Here is a 24384-nt window from a genome sequence, read left to right as displayed (position 1 = left end):
GTTTCCAAAATCTCACCATCAGGGACTACAATGTTCTAGGTGTACAGAATCAGTAACACTATTTCACATGATGGGCTAAAAGTTCCTACCTTCAAATATAAACAAGAATATGTTTATATTTGAACATATTTGAAAAACCTAAATCATATATCCCACTTTGCTAACTACACCCTACCAAGGCAAAAACTTACCAATTAAAGCCCTTAGGTTATAAGAAATAGAAAGTCATTCTCCTTAAATTAAGCAAAACAAAATAAAAAACCCAAACAACAAAAAGCAAAAGACATTTTTATTGAGAAGTAAGGAAGCACAAAGATAAGAGAAGCGGGTTCTGAAGGGATAGCATCCACAGTTATTCTTGTAATCAATTTGTCAGAATGAATGGATGGTCTCAACAGAATTCTGGGACAAGAATGAATGAGTTCTGACATTTCTGGTTCATGTGTGAATGAATTACAGACTCCAAATTCTGAAAAAGAGATTACCATTATCCAGCAATGGGTAAAATGCTCACCTGTAGCTAGTGGAAAGGATACCCTGAAAGACACCACAGGAAGCACCCCAGAGAGGGGAGGTATTTCTCCAGAGAAAACAGGGTGCTCAGCTCAATTAATGGAGAACAGACACAGAACTGCCAACATATAATAAATGGTCATTATAATGTGTTTTCTCAAGCAGCAGCTCTGTAGTAAACCGCCAGTTCTGCTTATGAAAAAGAAATAAAAAGACAATTCGTATTTAATATGGAAAATACTGGGGGATGTTATTCCACAAACTATCAAATATAGAGAGAGACAGAACAAGTTACATTAAAAAATAAAATACTAAAAATTTTAGAAATGCTATTCAGTGTTAACCCTGGGAAGTCACATTAAATATCCCTTAAGAATCTATTCCCTGCAGTTTTCCTGATCATTACTTTATTTACATATTAAAACAAACAAACAAAAAACCTTTAAACTCCACCATGAAAAGTCAACTGTTTATAACTGAGATTTTCTTTATTTTACAAAAACATAGCTTCAAATCTGGAATGTGACTTTCCACGGAACACGCTTTCCATGGGAAAATGCTTCCCTAATTTATTCATGTGGATAATTTAGAAATGTGGATTTCTTAGCAAGAAAAGGATACTCTGGTATCCTTTACCAGATACCAGATTACTTTCATAATAAGCTACAACATTTCATACATTTACTGCTCCTCATTCCCTCAATTATTTTCATCTACAAAGATTTGCAACTCCTTTCTGAAGGCTTTTACACTCATCCCAAATATGGTTGGTCTCTCTCCTACATGATTTTTGACATGAGTGTAGTTTTAGGGCCTCCTGCTTGTAAATCCTGTCTCTATTATCTAAAGTCTCCTGAAATCAGCCTCTGTGACAGTTTCTCACAGGTGCATCATCCTGACTTCTCATTTGTGAGTCTTCCGATGTATACGAAGCCCTGAGTTCCAACAGAAGGATTTCCCACATTCAGAGCATTTCCATGGTTTCTCTCCTGTGTGAACTCTCTGATGTTCACTGAGAGATGACTTCTGAGTGAAGGCTTTTCCACATTCACTGCATTTAAAAGGTTTCTCTCCTGAATGAGTTTTCTGATGTATCTGCAGCGATGCCTTCCTAGGATAGGCTTTTTCACATTCATTACATTCATAGGGCTTCTCAGTTGAATGAGTTCTCTGATGTATAATTAGCTGTGATTTTCCACAAAAGGCTCTCTCACACAAACTACATTCATAGGGTCTCTCTCCAGTGTGTGTTCTCCGATGTATAACAAGGTATGACTTGCTGCTGAACGCCTTCCCACATTCGCTGCACCCATAGGGCTTCTCTCCTGCATGAGCTCTCAGATGTGCAGTGAGCTGTTCCTTCCTACCAAAGGCTTTCCCACATTCACTGCATTGGTAAGGATTATTTCCTGTGTGAACTCCCTGATGTACGATGAGCTGCATCTTCATATTGAAGGCTTTTCCACAATCGCTGCATTGATAGGGTTTTTCTCCCGTGTGCATTCGAATATGAACAAGAAGATAGGACTTACTCCGAAAGGCTTTCCCACATTCGTCGCATTTATGGGGTTTCACTCCTGTATGAGTTCTCTGGTGCACAACAAATGGAGACTTCAAACTGAAGGCTTTCCCACATTCACTACATTCATAGGGTTTCACTCCTGTATGGCTTCTCTGGTGTAAAATCAGCTGTGATTTCCAACTGTAGGCTTTCCCACACTCGCTGCAACCATAGGGCTTCCCTCCTGTGTGAATTTCCTGATGGACAATGAGCTGTGACCTGAAGGAGAAGACCTTCTCACATTCACTACATGAGTAGGGCTTTTCTCCTGTGTGAATTCTCTGATGAGCATTAAGGTTTGACTTGGCACTGAAGGCTCTTTCACATTTACTGCATTCATAAGGTCTCTCTCCTGTATGAATTCTGAGATGTACAATGAGCTGTGATTTACAACGGAAAGCTTTCCCACATTCACTGCACACACAGTTTTTTTCTATGCTATGAGCTCTTTCGTGCTTAAGAAAATATGGTTCTTCATAACCATGAAACTTATCAGGATTCTTTCTTAAACAACTTCTGCTTGAAGCTGAGTTTTGTGTCCAACTTTTTCCATGTGTGTTATAGAATCTTTGTCTTGAAGAATCGTGGGTTTTGCTCAGATTAAGTCTTCCCAACACACTACAAGCATAGCTTCTTTCAACACTTTCAAGCTCATCTTGGTTTTTCTGGTACCATTCTTCCCAGCCATCTAGAAAAAAACAAACGAAAGATAACTTTCTGAATCATCACATAAACCTGACATGGAATTAAAGAGCTTTAGGACTGCCATGTCATCAATCTTTCTCTTTTCATAACAAGCGCATGACACTGGTTCAAAAGAAATATCGGGCAAGCATGGGGGCAAGGGAACGGGATCAAAACAAACCAAAGCAGGCCTCCCCATGAAAACTGGTGGCAAATTACCAGAAACCAAAAACAGTTTTCAAAATAGAGGTTTAAAATTGGCACTTGGATTAGCTGGGCGTGGTGGCGGGCCCCTATAATCCCAGCTACTAGGAAGGCTGAAGCAGGAGAATCATCTGAACCTGGGAGGCAGAGGCTGCAGTGAGTCCAGATCGCACCACAGCACTCCAGCTTGGGTGATGGAGTGAGACACTGTCTCAAAAAATAACAACAACAATAATAAAGTTGGTACTTGGAAGCCAATTGCTGATTATTTTATATCTGAATTTTATTATTGCAAGATTTTACCTAACTAAAAAATGAATTCATAGGATACAAAATAACTACAGCATGACATTTAGGTAGGGTGAGAATGAGACATTAAAGATGAAACTGAGGCTGGAGAGGTGGCTCACGCCTGTAATCCCAGCAATTTGGGAGGCTGAGGCAGGTGGATTACCTGAGCTCAGGAGTTCAAGACCAGCCTGGGCAACATGGTGAAACCCCATCTCTACTAAAAATACAAAAAATTAGCTGGGCATGGTGGCGTACACCTGTAGTCCTAGCTACTTAGGAAGCTGAGGCAGGAGAATTGCTTGAACCCGGAAGGCACAAGTTGCAGTGAGCTGAGATCATGCCACTGTACTCATCCAGCCAGGGTGAGACTTTGTCTCAAAAAAGAAAAGAAAACAGAAGGAATACCAAGTACAAAGTTCCTGAGGAGGAAGCCTGATTGGCAGGGTTTAAGAAATAGAAAAAGGCCAGGACAGCTAAAACCCACTGAGTGAATGGAATGAAAGCAGAACCAAATTACTCAAAACCATGGTAAAAAGTTGTTTACATTTTTAAGACTTTTTTTTTTGAGACAGGGTCTTACTCTGTCACCCAGGCTGGAGTGCAGTGGCTCAATCTTGGCTTGCTGCAGCCTCAACCTCCTGGGTTCAAGTTAATCCTCCCATCTCAGCCTCCTGAGAAACTGGGACTATAGGCATATGCCACCATGCCCAGCTAATTTTTGTATTTTTAGTAGAGATGGGGTTTCACTTGTTGGCCAGGCTGGTCTCAAATTCCTGAGCTCAAGCGAGCTGCCCGCCTTGGCCTCCTACAGTGCTGGGATTACAGGCGTGAGCCACTGTGCCCAGCCTAAAGGTTTTTAATTTCAGAAAATCTCAGTCTTCTGCATATAAAAGATCAGTTGACTATTCTGTAAAAACTGAGTAAGAAATGAGCAGAGAAATACTTTAGAAAGCTCTTGTAGCAGTCCAGGATGAGATAATAATTTGAACTACACTTGATATACTTTGGATATTTGTCCCCGCCCAAGTCTCAGGCTGAACTGTAATCTCCAATGCCAGAGGCGGGGCCTGGTGGGAGGTGTCTGTATCTGAGTCACGGGGTAAGATCCCTCATGGCTGCACAGTCTTCATGACAGTGAGTTCCTGTGAGATCTGTGAGGTCATTTAATAGTATGTGGCACATCCCCCCCACACCTACCTCTCGCTCCTGCTTTCACGTGTGACATGAGTTCCTGTGAGATCTGGTCATTTAATAGTATGTGGCCCATCCCCAGCCCCCCCCCGCCTCCTTCTCGCTCCTGCTTTCACATGTGACGTGACTGCTCCCCCTTTGCCTTCCACTATGACTGGAAGCTACCTGAGGCCTCCCCAGAAGCAAATGCTGCTGTACTTCCCGTACACCACACAGAACTGTGAGCCAATTAAACCTCTTTTCTTGTACATTACCTAGTCTCAGGCATTTCTTTATAGCAATGCAAGAATGGCCTAACACGTGTCTGGAGCTGAGGAAATTTGGAGCACATGGGAGAGAGAACTAAGAGGATCTGCTGAGGGACTGGACGTGGAGCAGAGAAGGGGAGGAACCAAGAGCCTGACCAGCATGGTGCCCTGCTCCTCAGAGATGGAAACACTAAGAAAGAAACTTGTGGAAGAAAACAAAGGACTCTGGCCATTTCCTCTGAGGAAGAATGGTAATTTTAAAAGGAAATCCCCATTTCCGACACTGGAAGTGAAGTCTGGGAAAGCATGGGGGAGCTCACCCCTCAGCATGTAAAACACAGGACTCAAGTGCCGAAGAGAAAGACGGACACTGGGGGCAAAGCTTAAACCTTCAGAATGGAAGAGCCTTTCGAAAGTTACAACATAGGAGAGGACAGCCGAACTTGGAAAAAATGCCCCTTTGGACAGCACAGAAGGGAAGCATAAGGTGTGCAAAATCACTCACTTAAAGGGGATTTAACCGCAGAAGACTAAAGATGAAATGGAAGGAAATGGAGGGCCATGAGCCACACCAAGTGAGAGGAAAAAGAAATCCCCTGAAGGTCTTGATTCCCCAATGACACCCATGACCATGGGAAGGAGGGAAACTGACCCAAAAGCAAATCCTGAGCAGAGTTCAGGGAACAGGGGACATGCCTCCCTCTCAACAATAAAGGGGAAGAAAAACCAAAATATATGAAGAGTGATGGTGATTTCCTTATCTGAGGAGCTCATGGCTTCATCCTGAGTCAGCTCCATTAGTTCAAGGACGTCCAGAAGCATTTCTGTAGACAACGCTGCAAGTGCCCACTCCTCAGGGACTCATCAGTTCACTCCCACTCCTCCCACCTTCCTTGTTCTCACTCACCCACCTGGACAGCTTTCCCTGGAAATTTTGGCATTTACTATCCACGGATCTTCTCCTTGTTCCAACTTGAAGATTAAGTCAGGCTTGGCACCATGATACCCTGTTGATGGGAAATCACAAAGGTTGTGGACCAGGGTCAGGGACAGGACCGAGGAAGCAAGAGCTACAGAACCAAACTGCTCATCTCACTTGGAGAAAGACCATGACTAGAAAGTGAGGGCCAAACAGGGACTAAGAAAATTTAACCTCTGAAGTTGAAGTTCATAATCCTTAAGCACTTTAGAGGTCCCAGAGTAGGTCAACAACAACAACAAAAAAGGGATAGCAATGTATTACTCACTATCTGAGGTAAGCAGAGAAGCAGTACTCACCCACCGAGATCAGGTTATGATAGTTTTCCAGTATCACCTCTCTGTACAGGTATTTCTGTGTAGAATCCAGTAGCTGCCACTCATCCCAGGTGAACTCCATAGATATATCCTTGAATGACAACCATCCCTGAAATAATACACACCCTATTCAATTAGACGCAATTACATTAGGTGACATGGAAAAGATGTAGAGGAACTGGGAAAGGATAAATGTTCCTCTACAGACTATCTCCTGTGCCTGGTCCAGCATTTACTTTGTGAGAGAATTAAAAATCAATCAAGGTGCTCCTATCTGCCAGTACTGTTTTGGGTCCTGAAGATTTCAGGATGAATAAAATCCAGTTGTGTCTTCGAGAAGCTTTCTATCATGTAGATGGAAATGAACATTTATACATGCAAATAAAATAAGGTTCTGAGTCCTTTGTAAAAACATGTCCAGGGTACATTGTTGACAGAAATGAGTACAGACACTCAAGTGGTCTTAGAAGATTCACGATGTGTTCCTCAAGAAGTTGGGGTGGAAAGGGCAATTCAGGAGGTATTTGGAACGGGGTTCAACTGAGAACAACCGGGAGATAAACGAGAGTTTCTCCTTCTACTTGTAGGAATCTAAAGGCAATTGGTCTGGGGCTTCCATCTCCTGCTCCACCTGACATGGCTTCCACTTCCAGCGTAATCCAGTCTGAGATGGCTCTAGTCATCACATCAGCATTCTAAGGAACAGCAGAGAGTGGGGGCTGGGAGGCAACGGCAGGGAAATTCAGAAATGTAGTCTCTATTTCTGTATATGCCCAACTGAAAAACTGGCAAATCTATTATAAAAGAAAGGAAAAAAAATAGATTGGGACATAATTTGCAGTCCCTGTACCAAGAGGAAGCATCACACAGAACACACGGTAGAACCTGGTCAATTCAAGTAACTGCAAAGATTTCAGAAACAGAAAAGATTGCTGTCTTTATCTTCTATTTTAAAAACAGAATATCAGAAATTGGGTAAATTATAAAGAAAAATATTCATTTAGCTCAAGGTTCTGGACGCCAGGAAACCCAAGAGCATGGTGCTGGCATCGGCTAAGGGCCTTCCTGCCATGTCATAACTTGGCGGAAGGCATTACATGATGAGAGGCAGGGAGCATGCCAGTTCAGGTCTCTCTTCCTACCCTTATAAAGCCACTGATCCCATCATACGGGCCCTGCTCTGAAGACTTTATCTAATCCGAAATACCTCCCAGAGGTCCCACCTCCAAATACCACCAACAAATAAATTTAGCAATTACATTTCCAACACACGAAATTTGGAAGATACACTCAAACCACAGCGATGGCTATAATGGGTGAACAAGTAAGAACAAAATAAACCCGGAATGATTTTCCTGGTTTATAGAAGAATTGCCAATGTAGGTTTACATAAATAAGAGAAGTGATAGGGCAATGTTCGAAGAAATATGACCTGAAAATTTTCCTGGAGTGAAGACAAATATGTGAATTCACATTGAAATGCAAGATAAGTTAACAAAAAATAAAAGGTCCAAATTTAAGCAGACAGTAATGAAACTTCTGAAAATAACGTGTAAAGAGAACACCAGATCACTAACTAAAAGGAAAAACAATGCTGCCTGAAAGTGGGAGAGAAATAAAGTACTGAGAAAAAATAATGCTGATTCTGAAATCTTATACCAGCCAAACTCAAAGGCAAAAATGGGGAAAATAAGAGACATTTTCCCTGGAGAATTCATATTCATCGAGTGTGACAGCTCATGCCTGTAATCCCAGCACTTGGGGAAGCTGTGGTGGGAGGATCACTTGAGGCCAGGAGTTTGAGACCAGCCTGGGTTACATGGTTAGACCACATCTCTAAAAATAACAAAAAATCTGTGGGCATGGCGGTGCCTGCCTGTAGTCCCAGCTGCTCAGGAGGCTGAGGTGGAAGGACTGTTTGAGCACAGAAGTTGGAGGCTGTAGTCAGCCATGATTGTGCCACTGCACTTTACACTGGGCAACAGAACCGGACTCCGTCTCTAAAAAAAAATGGAACAATTGTTTTAAATTTAAAAAATTACATCCTATAGGAACTACATTAAGACACAGATTTAGTGGGAAGCTGGGTAGAATGGTGAGCACTGAAATCAGCAGAACATAAACCTAAATACTGCTTCAAACACATCTGAACTAAAATTATAATCAGCTATGATTTAAGCATGTATGTGATGCAAACAGATGAGAATCACAGAAAATGAAGGTATAAAGAAACATCTTTCATTTGGGAAAAGAGAAAATGCCACTGTTTAGACTCTGGTTTAAGGGGAAAGCTCAGTGTGCCTGTGAACCACCTAAAAGCAGTCAAGCACTGAAAATGTAGGGAGAGTGCGGGGAAGAGGGTAAGAATGACTTCCAAAACAGTAGAAGAAAGCCAGACCGAGAAAGAACATATTCAATCCAACAAATCCAAGGCAACTGGAAGGCACAAGATAGCATGGAAAATGCACGACAAACAACATGACAGCAGCCATAATTCAAACTGCTGTGATCAAAAACACACCAGGAGAGACACACACAGCAATATGTTGTTAGAAGAAACATACTGAAAACATAACTAAGACACTGTGAAACTCATGAGATACACCAAAGAGAAAATACAAATTAGAAAATGAAGAAATGAAAAAACGTATCAGGTAAATGCTAAATAAACGAAAGCTGATACTCACAGAATTAGCACAAAATAATTGCATTTTTATAACAGTTTAGCTCAAGGGACTGAAACTAAAGGCATTTCTTATGTATCCCAAGTAGCATGGTCTCACTACACCCAAAGGCTCCTCTTGCCCAGGCCCCTCCGTGCAGCTTGCTACTCCTCCTGGCTCAGTAGTACTCAGCTGCTATGCAGAGTAGCCGCCACTATTCTTCTATGCTAGATGGTTTTTCTACAATATCTAATTTCATAAATCAAACATCTAAACATTGTAATGACTTCTGGGGAAAAAAGAGAAAAACACCTACAATGCTATAAGATTTATGCCCATTAGGGAGGTTGAGATGGAGACTAAACGTGATTTGAAAGTAGGAACAGAGAGAATGGAGAGATTTAAACATGATTATCAGTATCCTCTGCTGAGACCCATTTAAACTACATTACAGAAATATAGTATGCACAAACAGACCTCTAAAAGAAAAGTGAACCACATAAACAGAAGCCAATATTTTGATATTTTGATCTTTAATAAACAGTAAGCCAAAAATCTGGTAACTGACTTCCCTGAGCAGAAACTCTCTCAGAGGTAAGCTGACGCATAGCAAACCATCTCTCCCACAGAAGCCCCAAGAGCTTTGGGAGCAGTCATCCTGCAAGACAAGAATGAGGTGTGAACTGAAAACAGCTAAAAGCAGTATACGAATTAGACTCCCAGGTCCCACCTACCTAGGGTCTCCGGGGAGGGTGTTACTCCGTCAACACACCACTACGTAACACACCAATGGTGCTAGGTACTCTTAACAAAATCCAGGCTATGTGTGGCGGCTTAGCCTGTAGTCCCAGCACTTTGGGAGGCCAAGGTCACCTGAGGTCAGGAGTTAGAGACCAGTCTGGCCAACATGGTGAGACCCCCTCTCTGCTAAAAATACAAAAATTAGCCTGGCATGCTGGTGCATGCCTGTAACCGCAGCTACCTGGGAGTCTGACACCGGAGAATCGCTTGAACCCAGGAGGCAGAGGTTGCAGTGAGCGGAGACTGCACCACTGCACTCCAGCCTGGACAACACAGTAAGACTCCATCTAAAAAAAATAAAAATCCAAGCAGGTAAAAGGGATAAGGGACAGAGTGATGAGACGGAGGTACAGGCACTGTTTCACATACACAGGGTGATCAGGGAAGCTCTCTGATGAGGTGATATCTAGGCAGAAACCAAAGTGCTGTGAGAAGCCACTGAAAGGGCTCTGACTCACATTTCAAGAAGATCATCCTGACTGCCGTGGAAGAGGGAGGGGTTGTGGAAGAGGAGATACCAGGGAGACAAGGTAGGAGACAACTGCGTTAGTCCAGTGGAAGAAGGTGGCTTGGGCCAAAGTGATAGCGATGGGGACGATAAGCAGTGGCTAGATTCTGGGCATCCATGAGGACCTGATGGAGACGTGGCATGGCATGCTGAGAGACCTGATGGAGACGTGGCATGGCATGCTGAGAGAGAATGGGGGCCAGGAGGACACCAAGCAACCTGGCCAAGCAAAGTAAAGCACTTCCCCGTCATGGAGGTGGAGACGCCGGGGATAAGAAATGGAGGAAACAAGAGTGGATAACTGTTCAATGCATGATGGAAGTTGGTGGAGATCCAACTAGAAAAGAGTCCACAGAAGTGAGTCACTGAAGGAGCAAAGTGACCTTGTTAAGAACACATGGGAAGAAAAGGAAGTGGGTATCCATCCTCTCAAACAGGAGGGGCTCCAGGAAAAGGGGACTGTATAAGCATCCTATACACAACCTGGATGTCTGCAAGAGCCCACCGGCCAAGGCTAATTCTGGGAAATTTTCAGAAGGAACTGACATGTGCTTAAGAATTTAAGTAAACAAGGATCCATAACTGCTTTACTCTGAAAAATTCGAAGGCAGAGACTACAGGGGGACTTTAAAAGACAGCTGGGGAGTGAGGGCTCAGCAGCTCACCTCAGGCAGGGCGCTGTTTCCCTGGGGCCAGGGAGTACCCCCAAGATTCCTGAACGTGAGACTTGAGCTCATTAGCAGGCTCCTCCTCAGCAGCACTACCTGCAAGGAGGGAGACCCCAGGGTAAGAGGTCGTGAGTGGACTTCTGGGTGAGTCTACAGGTGGTGAGACAAAGAATCACATACATCATGGAACTGCGAGCAAAACCCCGTCAGAGGCTCTAACCAAGTCCCATGATCCCCACAGATGGCTGTCACAGCACTGGGTACTGACCATCACACCACAGGAGCCTTTGTGTCCTTCCCTCTAATCATTGATCTTCCTATCCCAACCCAGAAGGAGCCCCGAGCAGAGGGCGACAAGGAAATGAAGTGGGAATACAGACAGGCCTCCTCCATCTCCCTCCGCAGGCTAGAGTGAGGGGGGTACGAGAGCCTGGAGTGTGTACTGAACTTTCCCAAACGAAAGTAACTGAGAGTTAACAACAAACAAGGCCGTAACCAAAGCATCGTGGGCTCTCCTTGCAATGACCACAAGGGAAGAAAGAGCTGACAGTGCAAGCCTGAGGCTGTGGTGGAGAAAAATGAAGCCACAACTTGTACGCTAAGTTCAGGCCATTCAGCAAGCTGGTTACTTTAAAATGGAGGGAGCAGAAACATGAAACAAGTCACGCCAATGTGGCCATACGAGAAGCTGGAGATGGACACCAGAGAAGGAAACATAGCCCAAAGCGGCTGCTTCTGGGGACACAGGATGGAAGAGGAAAGGTGCAGACCACACAGCAGGTGACCAGGAGGCTTGCTGCCTGTTTTGTTTAAAGTCTTTTACTATTTCTTTAAGCTTGATAAGAATAAAAATAGGGCGGGCAAGGTGGTTCATGCCTGTAATCCCAGCACTTTGAGAGGCCGAGGCGGGTGGATCACCTGCAGTCACGAGTTCAAGACCTGCCTGGCCAACATGGCAAAACCCCATCCTACTAAAAATACAAAAATTAGCCAGGTATAGAAGCACACACCTGTAGTACCTACTACTCAAGAGGCTGAGGCAGGAGAATCACTTGGACCCAGGAGGTGGAGGTTGCAGTCATGCCACTGCACTCCAGCCCGGGCGACAGAGCAAGAAAGACTCCATCTCTAAATAAATAAATAAATAACTGTTAAAATTTTGAATTGACTTGGCATGATCAAAAGAAAATGTAAAAAGAAAATTTTGTGACCAGGAAGCGGTCCAAAACTCTAAGAGATTTAACATTTTACAAGAGATTACGATAAACAGTTATACTGTAATGGGACATATATGCTGCAAAAACATCAGACCATACAAAGTTGCATAAAGAACCACAGGGCTTATGGGGAAAGTGGGTAAATATAAAATACCAGCAACACACAAAAAGAAAACCTAGAACCTGACAAAAGCAGTAGCAGTTTCATACATGCTAAATGGTTAACAAACATATAAACACTACAATAAACATGTCACTTTTCCTTGAAAATGACCAAAGTTATTACATAGTGGTGGAAAGAGACAGAATTCATTCAGAAAGAAATCAGACAGAAAGCTCACATTTTTCCTTAAAATGGCAATAGCATGGAAACAAATTCATGGTGTCAAAGCAACAAAATAGCAGGAATGTATTTACAACTTTGCTTCAATCAATTGGAAAACTTAGACAAAATGGAAATTTTTATTTGAAAATAAAAGTAACCAAAAATTAGCCCAGCAAGAATTAGGAAAACTAGGCCATAGCATGGTGGCTCATGCTTGTAATCCCAGTACTCTGGGAAGCAGAAATGGGTGGATCACCTGAGTCCAGGACTTCAAGACCAGCCTGGGTAACAGGGTGAAAACCCATCTCTATAAAAAACTATAAAAATTAGTCGGGCATGGTGGCACACACCTGTAGTCCCAGCTACTCGAGAGGCTGATGTGGGAGGACTGCTTGAGTCTGGGATGCGGAGGTTGCAATGAGCAGAGATCACGCCACTTCACTCCAGCCCAGATGACAGAGTGAGACCCCATCTCAAAAAAAAAAAAAGAGGAAAAATAGACTAGCTGATGATCATTTAAAAAACTGAAAAGGCACACTCTTCCCAAAAAGGCAACAGTCCCACACTATTAAAAGTTCTAACACCATCCAAGGAACAGAAAATTCCCAGTACATCTCATCTGATGTAAAGCCGTACGATGCATCAAAGTTACACAACGCTACAGACAAAATAAGGACAGCACAAACTGTAGTCTAACCACATTTATGATTAACACTGATTAAAATACTTAAAAATATTAGTAAAGTAAAACTAATTCTGTGCATATATACATAGCATGTCTATGTACATACATACATAGCAAACCAGACTGAGTTTATCCAATGAATTAAAGGATAGTCCACAATTTTCAAAAACAAAAAGCAATAAAATAAGCCACATTAGCACATCAGTGGAGAATACCCAATCATCTCAATAGACACAACAAAAGGAACATGATAAAACTCAACACTTTTGACTGCGTGCAGTCGCTCAGGCCTGTAATCCCAGCACTTTGGGAGACCAAGGCGGGTGGATCATTTGAGGCCAGGAGATTGAGACCAGTCTGACCAACATGGTAAAATCCCATCTCTACTAAATAAAAAGAAATTAGCTGGGCATGGTGGCGGGAGGCTGAGGCAGGAGAATCGCTTGAACCCAGGAGGTGGAGGCTGCAGTTAGCCAAGATCATACCACTGCACTCCAGCCTGGGCAACAAGAGCAAGACTCCCCCTCAAAAAAAAAAAAAAAATTCAATACTTTCAAAAATCAAAATTTAAAGCAAACTAAAAGTAAAAGGAATTTCCTTGACATTATAAAGTGTTTCTTCCCTAAACCTATAGAAAATATCATACTTTGTGTGAACCATTAAAACCATTCCCTTTAAAAACACAAGACAAGGATGCTGAAATCAATGCCACTAGCCAGCCCTGTCCTAGAGGACCTGCCAAAATAGGAGCAAAGTGCCAATAATAATCACTCAACGAGGAAGAAAACTATTGTCATTATTTCTAAATATCTGGTTGTCTAATTATAAAACTAAGAGAACCAGTGGAGATAAAATGAGAACTGGTAGAGATCCACCATCTTGTCTTGCAGCTGCCTGAGACACAGACATGGCTTCCGTTCCACTGACTCTGGAACTGTGTAAACAGCTGTTGGATTCTACTGTCCCCGGTAAACAGCTCTCACCTGACTGACACAGAGCTGCTTGATTTGAGAATGGCAGTTCCAAGGTGAACAAATGACATCTTGTTTGGAGGCCTGCTGCTCTGATTAAAGAAGAGTCAATAAAAGCTTTCTGAGTTATTTATAGCTTAGAGCAACTGGGTAAAGTATGTTTTTGTGAGCGAAATTTACCTTTCTCTCTACCTGATTTCTCCAAAATTCGCAAACTATTCGTGAGTATTCTGATTTTATGGCAACAGTTATTTGCATAAGTTCAGTAAAAATCTGTTTTCTTTTGTAAAAGGATAAAACTGGACAGACTGGTTATTTTATCAAGGCTTCAAATGGAATGGCATATTTTCAGATGTAACCAGACTGTTCTGAGAAATTTAGGTTGGCTTTATAGAACTGATAAAAAGCCCCTTGAAAAGACTGGCCTGGTACCTTGTCCACCTTACAGGCTCCTGACCTGTGGTAAGTAAAGAATGTCACTTTCTAGAAGGCTCAGGAAGTTTAAGTATTTTTGGATATCAAATAAGATAGGAATTCATACAAGCGTTACAAGCACAGTCAAGTGGCAAATCCTTGGCTTAGCTTCTGGCCTTCTAAGCTTTTAAAACATCAAATCCAGGCCTGGCGTGCTGGCTCATGCCCGTAATCCCAGCACTTTGGGAGGCCGAAGCGGGAAGATCACCTGAGGTCTGGAGTTCAAGATCAGCCTGGTCAACATGGTCAAACCCCACCTCTACTAAAAATACAAAAAATTAGATGGGTAACACACACTTGTAATCCCAGCTACTCAGGAGGCTGAGACAGGAGAATTGCTTAAACCCATGAGGCGGAGGTTGTAGTGAGCCAAGATCACACCATTGCACTCCAGCCTGGACGACAGAGTGAGACTCGGTCTCTAAATAAATTAATTAATTAAATAAAAAGTCAAATCCAAAATTCCTTATACAAGTTCCAGCAAGGCCACACATGGTAGTTCACGCCTATAATCCCAACACTTTGGGAGGCCAAGGCGGCCAGATCACGAGGTCAGGAATTCCAGACCAGCCTGACCAACATGGTGAAACCCCATCTCTACTAAAAATTAAAAAATTAGCCAGGTGTGGTGGTACCAGCACGCCTGTAATCCTAGCTACTCAGGAGGCTGAGGCAAGAGAATCACTTGAACCTGGGAGGTAGAGGTTGCAGCGAGCTGAGATCAGGCCACTGCACTCCAGCCTGGGCAACAGAGCGAGAGTACATCTCAAAAAAGAAAAAAAAAAGGTTCAGCAAAGTCAACTTAAAAGGAGCTTACATGGCTGGTCACTATACTTGCTATACTTTATGCAAATAAGTAGGCCAAGTATAATGAGACCAAAATTCATTTTGTAAATAAATTGGTCCTACTATGATTTATTCTTGGTAGAAGTAGGGAAACTGGAGAGAGAAAAACTTAGATTCTAACCCTGACCATTGTTCTGAGTTTTTATTATTTGCCTACAATTTGGGCTAATTCTTAATTATTTCCTGGCTGCAAGAAGTCCCTAAAAAGGAACCACATTTTCATTTGTTCCAGGATACTTTTAGTCGGCCCCTTATCGAAATGGATTCTTTGTTGTTGCTGCTGTTCAGGCACAATCAAACGTTCTCTCGATTGTAATCCTTGAGTGTATTATATTTTTACTATTCAAATAATATTATGTACCTGTCATTGTTTTACTTCTGAGAAAACCAAAGTCATAGTACTCGGAAGCCTAGACATGATTCAACAGCCTGTGAATCTCCTTAATGTGGAATCCTGCTGGGCCTGATCTGTCTTCCGTTGCCAATGGACTGCTGCTAAAGCGATGCAATGTCAAGCATCCTCCCTAAAGTTTCGGAGGAGGGCGCATGAGATACAAAAGCTGGACTGGGGGATGGAGTGTGAAGGCCAAAGCAAGGCCGTCTTGGAAGCTGATCTACCATGTGGGCTTCTGATTGACCCGTCGGGGAGGGCCTCTAAGACTTCCCGTTTATCTGTTGTTCCTTGTGTAAGAGCAGGTACTTACCACAAATCCTGCCCTTAGGTCAAACGACCTGGACATTACAGTACTTCAATTGTCCTACACATCCCTTCTGAACCACCCCTCCCTATGGTATGTAAGCCCTGGGCCTGGGGGGAATGGTGCAGGGATCCACCATCTTGTCTTGCTGCCGCCCAAGACACAGACATGGCTTCTGTTGGGAAGTCCCTATTAAATGTTTCTTTCTAAGGAAAAAAACAAAACAAAACAAAAAACCATGAGAAAGAGTTAAAAAAAGTCAACAGGGGAACAGTTTTAAACAAATCAATAAGGAATAGCATTTTGTTGCATTAGCAATAACCAACTAGAAAATATAATAGGAAAATGCCTGTATGATCGTAATAACAAATCTAGAAAGTACTTAGGAATAAAAAGCTTTAAAATGCAGAAAAAAAATACATGATAAAATATATAAGTACAGAAGAGACTGAAACAATACACCATGTTTATCATGAGTAGAATTATATGGTGAAGATATTAATTTTCCACAATTTATAAATTTGATAAATTCTCAATCAAAATACCAAAAATATTTCTTTTTATTTCATCTAATAATTATAACTCTCATTAGCATAAAATAAAATCATATGCTTGAACTACTACTGCTACAACTAGAAAATTTTAAATACTCTTATCTTTTTAAAAAACCAGAGACCTGTGGAAGCAAGGAGGACTAAATAAACTAAAATTGCAGAGAGAAAAGAGCTCCTCTCAGGTGAGTTTAAATGGCTGGCTATTACTTCCCTGGGCCATTTGCTCAGCTCGAGAACAGTGAAGGAAGGGCTCAGCCCAGAGGGAGGACTATTCTAAGGGAAAGAGAAACCAGTGAAGGTTTTGATGAGCCCCCGTGGACAGTGAGTTTTCCCCATGGGACATCTGTTGAGTGCTGGTCAGTGCAAGAAGCTGCCGGCAGAATGAGTCTCCCACAGCCTTCAGGTGCTCCAGACACAAAGTACCAGTAGAGAGGAGCCTGCAATAAATACATCTTCCAGAAACCTGAAGCCCCAGGTGATGGAGTCTAACTAAAGCAGCAACCAAGCCCCCAAACAGCTAATTCCTGTTTAGATTGAAGTGATCAGCCATTCCCCCTACTGCAGGACAGAGAAAGGAAAAACATCCTCTGATATAAAACAACAGTAAGGCTGGGAGCCATGGCTCACGCCTGTAATCCCAGCACTTTGGGAGGCAGAGGTGGATGGATCACCTGAGGTCGGGAGTTTGAGACCTGCCTGACCAATAGGGTGAAATCCCGTCTCTACTAAAAATACAAAAATTAGCCAAGTGTGGTGGCAGGCGCCTGTAATCCCAGCTTCTCAGGAGGCTGAGACAGGACAATCACTTGAACCCAGGAGGCAGAGGTGGCAGTGAGCCGAGATCACACCACCACACTCCAGCCTGGGTAACAGAGCAAGACTCCATCAAAAAAACACACACGCACACAATGGTAAACTTCAGTCTCTGTGTTTATTCCTTTTAAAACAATGTCAGCAAAAAATTAAAAACTTTGAGACATGAGGCAAGAAAATATGACAGACAAAAGGAATAAGCTGATAATTGATACAGATGGACTGATGATCCAGATAATGTTAGCAAACAAGTAATATTACAAATATCATACATAACTATGTAAATACTTAAAATACAGAGAAGTTGTTTAAAGGGAATAAAAGAAGAACTGAAAGTTAATTTTAAAAAAAAGGAGACATTTAGAAATAAGCAATTGATACCTGAAATGAGCATCACCAGAATGGCCAATACAAGTTTGTCAGTATTGGCCATTCTCCTTGGTAATTAGAGCCAACACAACATCCTTCTTGCGGGGTTGCGCTACTGTCCAATGAGTTCACGGAGAGGGCAAGGCTGCAAAAGCCTACACAACACACCTGCATCAACTACCATTACAACTTTTTGAAAAATGGAAAACCCCTTTTCCATGAAAATAAAAAAGGATGTAGGGTAAATGTAACTGTCCATTCCTGGCACTGGGAACATGAAGTCATTTCACCACTTTTGAAAACTGAGTATGTACTAAATTTAAACATATGTATACAGTGACTCTGCAACAATGTCACTCGTACGTATATGCCCAGTGGTTCTCATGGGTGGGAGGGAGATTTTGCCCCCTTAGGGGACATCTGACAGTGTCTGGAGCCATTTACAGCTGTCACAGCAGGGCAGTGCTACAGGCGCCTACATAGATAAAGCCAGGAGTGCTGCTCATCATCACACAGTGCCCGGGACGTCCCTCCACAATGAAGAAATATTCAGTCCAAAATGTCAACAGTGCTGAGGCTGAAAAATCCTGGTATATGCCTAACAGAAATGACAGCTGATGTCTACCAACAGAAACATACAAAAATGTTCATACTAGTGATAGCCAGTAACTGAAAACCACCTAAACACTCATGTTGATGACAACAGATAAATTATGAAATGCTCATACAACTTCACAAAAATAAGCCAACACAAACCTTTTAAGGATACAAACATCTGCATTAAAAATGTATGGGGAAAGACCTAGAAGAACATATATTGAACTGATTTCCTCCAAGGAGAAAGAGGGGATTGGGATGGGTGGGTGGTTGTAAGAGACTGAATTGTGTTCTAAGAGAATGTAGGAAAATAACAAATGTATCATCAAAAATTAATAGTTGCAGTTCTACATGTAAAGAGCTTAGAAGTAGCCACTCTGTCCTAACAAGTAAAAAGCTTAACAAACTGAAAAATCAACAAGTCTTCTTTGATCTGAAAGAGAAGTGAAGGTACAGGGCAAAGCACAGTCCCCAAAATTAGACACAGGCAAATACACAGCACTCACCAGAGCACAAACCTCTGTGAGAAACAGTGTCAGGATAGAAATACCTGAACTGCAATTGATAAATTGCTAGGGGCTAGGTGTGTACATGTCTGAAGTTAAAAAGTCCAGGGGGACCCAGTCATGGTGGGAGCGGGGGGAGATGAGGTCCCAAGCTTTTCTGAGATTTATTTTCAGAAGCTCAACCAGGTTCCCGGAGCCTAATATACTGGGGTTTTGTCAGAGCCTAACTAACCTGAGGGAAGAAAGAGATGCCAAATCCACCCTCGTCCATCCACACGGTCCCATCTAAGAGAGGGGGTGGGAGTGGCCTGGGAAACACTTGTGAGGTTGAGACTCCAGGGGAAAAGCTCGCAAAAAGACAGACCTACTCATAGGCCTACAGAATGCTCACCCTTTCCTGACATCTTACCACCACATTAGTAAAGTATTAGTAGAAGTAATTCTTTTTACTCCGTCCATCATGTCCAGCTACCAACGAAAAGGGACAAGGCAATACCCAAAGGCAAAAAAACACAGACAGGGCACGCATCAGAACCAGACATGATAGGGATGTCAGGGGTATCAGACAAAACTTAAAACCACCATGATTAATATGCTATGGGCTCTAGTGAATCAAGTAGACAGCATGCAAGAACAGATGGGCAGGCCGGGCACAGTGGCTCACGCCTGTAATTCCAACACTTTGGGAGGCTGTGGTGGGCAGATCACAAAAAAATTCCATCACAACAGAATTCTGTACCCTGCAAAATTATCCTTCAAAAGTAAAGAAAGACTTTCTCAAACAAAAACTAAGAGAATTTATTACTATTGCAAGTAAACCTGCCTTGGCTAGGCAGAAAAGGAAAATACAGGTCAGAATCACAGATATACTTTTTTTTTTAGATAGGGTCTTGCTCTGTCGCCCAGGCCGGAGTACAGTGGCACAATCTTAGCTCACTGTGACCTCTGCCTCCCAGGTTCGAGCGATTCGCATACCTCAGCCTCCCAAGTAGCTAAGACTACAGGCGTGCACCACCACACCTGGCTAATTTTTGTATATGTAGTAGAGACGGGTTTCGCCACATTGGCCAGGCTGGTCTTTTCCTGACCTCAAGTGATCCACCTGCCTCAACCTCCCAAAGTCCTGGGATTACAGGCATGATCCACCATGTCAGACCACGAATATACATTTACAAAATTGAGAACATCAAAGAAAGAATAAGTGAAAGTAAGATCAAAGCTTTTTTCTTATCTTTTTTTCTTGAGACAGTCTTGTTCTGTTGCCCAATCTGGAGTACACTGGCACAGCAGCCTCAAATTCCTACACTCAAGTGATCCTCCCACCTCAGCCTCCCAAGTAGCTGGGGCTACAGGTGCACACTAGCATACCTAGCTTTTTTTTTTTTTTTTTTTGTAGAGGCAAGGTCTCTATGTTGCCCAGGCTGGTCTCAAACTCCTGGCTTCAGGTGAGCCTCCTGCCCTCAGTCTCCCAAAGTGCCGGGATTAAAGGCATCACCCACCATGCCCAGATATTTTTCTTATTCCTACTTGACCTAGTCTGTTCAAAATAATAATAGTGGTGCCGGGCGCGGTGGCTCAAGCCTGTAATCCCAGCACTTTGGGAGGCCGAGGCAGGTGGATCACGAGGTCGAGAGATCGAGACCAACCTGGTCAACATGGTGAAACCCCGTCTCTACTAAAAATACAAAAAATTAGCTGGGCATGGTGGCGCGTGCCTGTAATCCCAGCTACTCAGGAGGCTGAGGCAGGAGAATTGCCTGAACCCAGGAGGTGGAGGTTGCGGTGAGCCGAGATTGCGCCATTGCACTCCAGCCTGGGTAACAAGAGCAAAACTCCGTCTCAAAATAATAATAATAATAATAATAATAATAATAATAATAATAACAGTGGCTGGGCATAGTGGCTCACCCCTGTAATCCCAGCACTTTGGGAGGCCAAGGCAGGCAGATTACCTGAGGTCAGGAGTTTGAGACCAGTGGCCAACATAATGAAACTCTGTCTCTACTAAAAATACAAAAATTAGCCAGGCATGGTGGCACACACCTATAGTCCCAGCTACTCAGGAGGCTGAGGCAGGAGAATCGCTTGAACTCAAGAGATGGAGGTTGCAATTAGCTGAGATCACACCACTGCTCTCCAGCCTGGGCAACAGACCAAGACTCCATCTCAAAAAAAAGCAATAGTAACAATGTATTCAATTACATACGGTATGTATTCTTACATATAAGTTAAATGAATATCAGCAATGTTATTAGGAATATACTCCTCCTGAAGGGAGGAAGAAATATTATTTAATTATTAAAAATTACTACCTGTGAAGCAGAAGTGTTATTTGAAACTGGGCTTGAATTAACTGTAAATGTATAATACGACCTCTAGGTCAACCACAAAAAGCAACACCAACAACAAAAATAACTAACATGCTAACCTAGGAGAGAAAAATGGTGGAATCATATGAAATGCTCAATTAAAACCACAGAAGGGCTGGGCACAGGGGCCCATGTCTGCAATCCCAGCACTTTGGAAGGCCAAAAGTGGGAGGGTTACTTCAGCCCAGAAGTTCTAGAGCAGCCTGGGCAACATGGTAAGACCCTGTCTCAACAAAAAATTTAAAAATTAGCTTAGTGTGGTGGCATGCACCTGTAAGTCCCAGTTACTTGGGAGGCTGAAGTGGGAGGATCACTTGAGCCCAGGAGGTCAAGGCTGCAGTGAGCCACGATTGCACCAATGCACTCCAGCCTGGGCAACAAGGCGAGGCTCTATCTTCAAAAAAAAAAAAAAAGGAAATAAATGAAGAAAGATATACCATATAATTTAGGAATAAAGATCTTCCTCAGCTTGTGGCTCACACCTGGAATCTCCTGAAACTAAGTGATTATACCAGGGTTGCAGGATACAAAGTTAATATATAAAAGTCAATCCCTTTCCTGTACACAGGTGTAAGTTGAATTGAAATAAAAAACACAATATCATTTACAGTAACACCCACAAAAATGAAATACTTAGGTATAAGTCTAATAAAATATCTGATGATACGAAATAAAATCTATATGAGAAAAACTACCAAACACTGCTTAATGAAAACTAAGAACTAGATAGCGAGATATGACATGTTCACAGACAGGAAGACTCAATATTCAAGACTTCAGCTCTTCCCAACTTGATCTACAGATTCAATGCAGTATCAATTAGAATCCCAGCAAATTATTTTGTTGAAGTTGATGAAGCGATTACAAAGTTTAGACAGACAAAAGACTTACATTAGCTAACAGGATACTGAAGCAGAAGGATAAAGTTGGGGGAATTAAACTGACTTCAAGACTTATAGGCTGGGCATGTTGGCTCATGCCTGTAATCCCAACAATGCTTTGGGAGGCCAAGAACGGAGAAGTGCTTGAGGCCAAGAGATGGAGACCAGTCAGGGCAACATAGTGAGACCCTGTCTGTACAAAAAAAGATTTTAATTAGCCAGATGTAGTGGCACGTGTCTGTCATCCCAGCTACTCAGGAGGTTGAGGTGGGAGGATCCCTTGAGGCCAGGACTTTGAGGCTGCAGTGAGCTGCGACTGTTATACTGTACTCCAACCTGGGTAACAGAATGAGACACTGCCTTGAAAAAAAAACCAAAAGACATTATAGAGACCAGCCTGGGCAACATGGCAAAAGCCCATTGCTACAAAATATACAAAAATTAGCTAGACAGGGTGGCATGTGCCTGTAATCCCAGCTACTCAGGAGGCTGAGATTGGAGAATCGCTTGAACCGGGAGGCAGAGGCTGCAGTGAGCCAAGATCGTGCTAGTGCACTCCATCTCAGCCTGGGTGACAGAGCAAGACTCCATCTCCAAAAAAAAAAAAAAAAAGACTCTTATAAAGCTACAAAAATCAAGACAGTGTGGCAGTGTTGTATTAGTGAAAGAACAAATAGAGCAATGGAATTAAACAGAGAGCCCAGAAATAGACCCATATAAATACACTCAACTGATCTCTGACAAAGGAACAAACTCAAAGGGGGAAAAAAATCCACTCCTAACTTTCATTTCTTTAGCACAACAGCCTTTCTTCACCGTCTGTCCTTTCCTTTCATTAACCTGAGTACTCACCTAGGTCCTCTTAAGGATTCTAGCTGGTCACACTCTGAGCTTCCATGAATATAATAAGGTATCTTTATATATTTCCAGTTTAGACCTCCCATGTGAGTTACAGGCTAAAATACAGGCATTGGATATTCAACACCCGCCAAAGTCTTTCCCAGTTTCCTCTTCTAACAGCATTGCTAGTCTCCGGGGCAACGTCGTCACCACCACTCACCTGCAAGAGACTGGGCAATCAAATCACTTGTAAAGTCTCCCCTCTGGTTCACTCCATCAATCATTCATAAAGTCCAGATGATCCACTGGGCCGCCCCTTACCTCTTGGACCCTGGAGCTCCGCTCCTAGCCTCTTTCACATGTAATTGTGTCCATGATTCACTAGACTATCCTCCCTGCCAATCCAAAGCTCCTCTAAAATTAGGAACATACATAATTTTTTTTTTTTTGAGACGGTATCTCGCACTGTCACCCAGGCTGGAGTGCAAAGGCGCGATCCCAGCTCACTGCAACCTCCGCCTCCCGGGTTCACGCAATTCTCCTGCCTCAGCCTACTGAGTAGCTGGGATTACAGGCGCACGTCACCACACCCGGCTAACTTTTTGCATTTTTAGTAGAGGTGAGTTTCACTATGTTGGCGAGACTGGTCTCAAACTCCTGACCTCGTGATCCGTCCACCTCGGTCCCCCAGAGTGCTGGGATTACTGGTGTGAGCCACTCACCCGGCCAGAAAATACATAATTTATCTCTCCATTGCCAGCACCAGCCCTAGAGTCCAGCACACAAAAGCAACTCCATAAACAAGCATTTGGCCAAACGAAAAAGGAGGAAGATAATTTCTCCAACGAAGTTCTAAGGGTCTGCATGAGACAACTTTATGCAGAAAACATAAAATGATGGAGGCTTCCAGACTTCAGGGCCCGCAGCTGGCAGTGAAGTGCAGTGTAACTGCCCGTCACAGAATAAATACCACGAGGCACGTTTCTGGAGGACCACAGCTTGGGTGAGGGGGTGAGTTCAATTCCCGGAGGAACCCTGAAGAAATGAACGTGGCCACCCTTAGTGTCCAGTCGCCTTTAAACACTGAAAGTCTCTACTTACCCACCACGAAGCTATCCGGAAACTGGTGGCCATCCCCACGTCCACGTCCGTGAGCTGCAAGAGACCTTGAGGGATGCGTCCGCCCGCAGACAGGTGCGGGCCCCGGGCCCCGGGCCCCCGACACCTGACCGTCCCGGGGCTGAGTCGCTCGCAGGGACGCCGGCTCCTCAGCTCTCGCCCAACACGGACCGCGCGTGGCTAGACAGCCTCCCGGTCTGGGTACCAGGAGTCGCACTGATGGATTTGTGCCGCGGCCCTGATTCAGAAGAGCAGGAGTCTATCCTGGCTCCGTCCACGCCCCCGATCGACGGTGGTGTTGAGCTGGTCAAGTCCGTGTCTGCCCAGGATAATCCAAGCCGTTTAGCTCCGGGCCTCGGCGGCCACAGACACTTACGCAAGTGCACCTGCTGGCCAGACTCCGGTCCACTGAGTCTAAGCCGGAAACAGCCCTGCACTAGCGCACCCGACTAAGGCCGGGAGTGAGGCGCACGCGGAAGTGCGTCATGCCTC

General features: G+C 43.4%; 1 protein-coding gene across 2 annotated transcripts in view; it reads right to left on the bottom strand.

Moving 5' to 3' along the window:
• Positions 1–271: 271 nt before the first annotated feature.
• The window catches only part of ZNF26 (zinc finger protein 26), a 43299-nt gene continuing 19186 nt past the window's right edge, over positions 272–24384 (bottom strand). The window contains exons 1-4 of one of the 2 annotated variants that reach the window (XM_009004940.5): positions 23875–24302; positions 5971–6097; positions 5604–5699; positions 272–2762 (exon numbers count right to left, since the gene is read on the bottom strand). In XM_009004940.5, coding sequence (XP_009003188.2) covers positions 1417–2762; positions 5604–5699; positions 5971–6097; positions 23875–23907 — 1602 coding nt within the window. In that variant the 5' untranslated portion in view covers positions 23908–24302 and the 3' untranslated portion in view covers positions 272–1416. Of the gene's footprint in view, positions 2763–5603; positions 5700–5970; positions 6098–23874; positions 24303–24384 lie in introns of those variants that run through there. The other variant, XM_035258307.3, reaches the window with a different exon arrangement.

Source organism: Callithrix jacchus, chromosome 9 (genome assembly GCF_049354715.1).
Source record: "Callithrix jacchus isolate 240 chromosome 9, calJac240_pri, whole genome shotgun sequence".
Lineage (NCBI taxonomy): Eukaryota > Metazoa > Chordata > Mammalia > Primates > Cebidae > Callithrix > Callithrix jacchus.
Note: the sequence above shows the minus strand (reverse complement) of the source record. Positions and strands in the feature narration are given on the sequence as shown.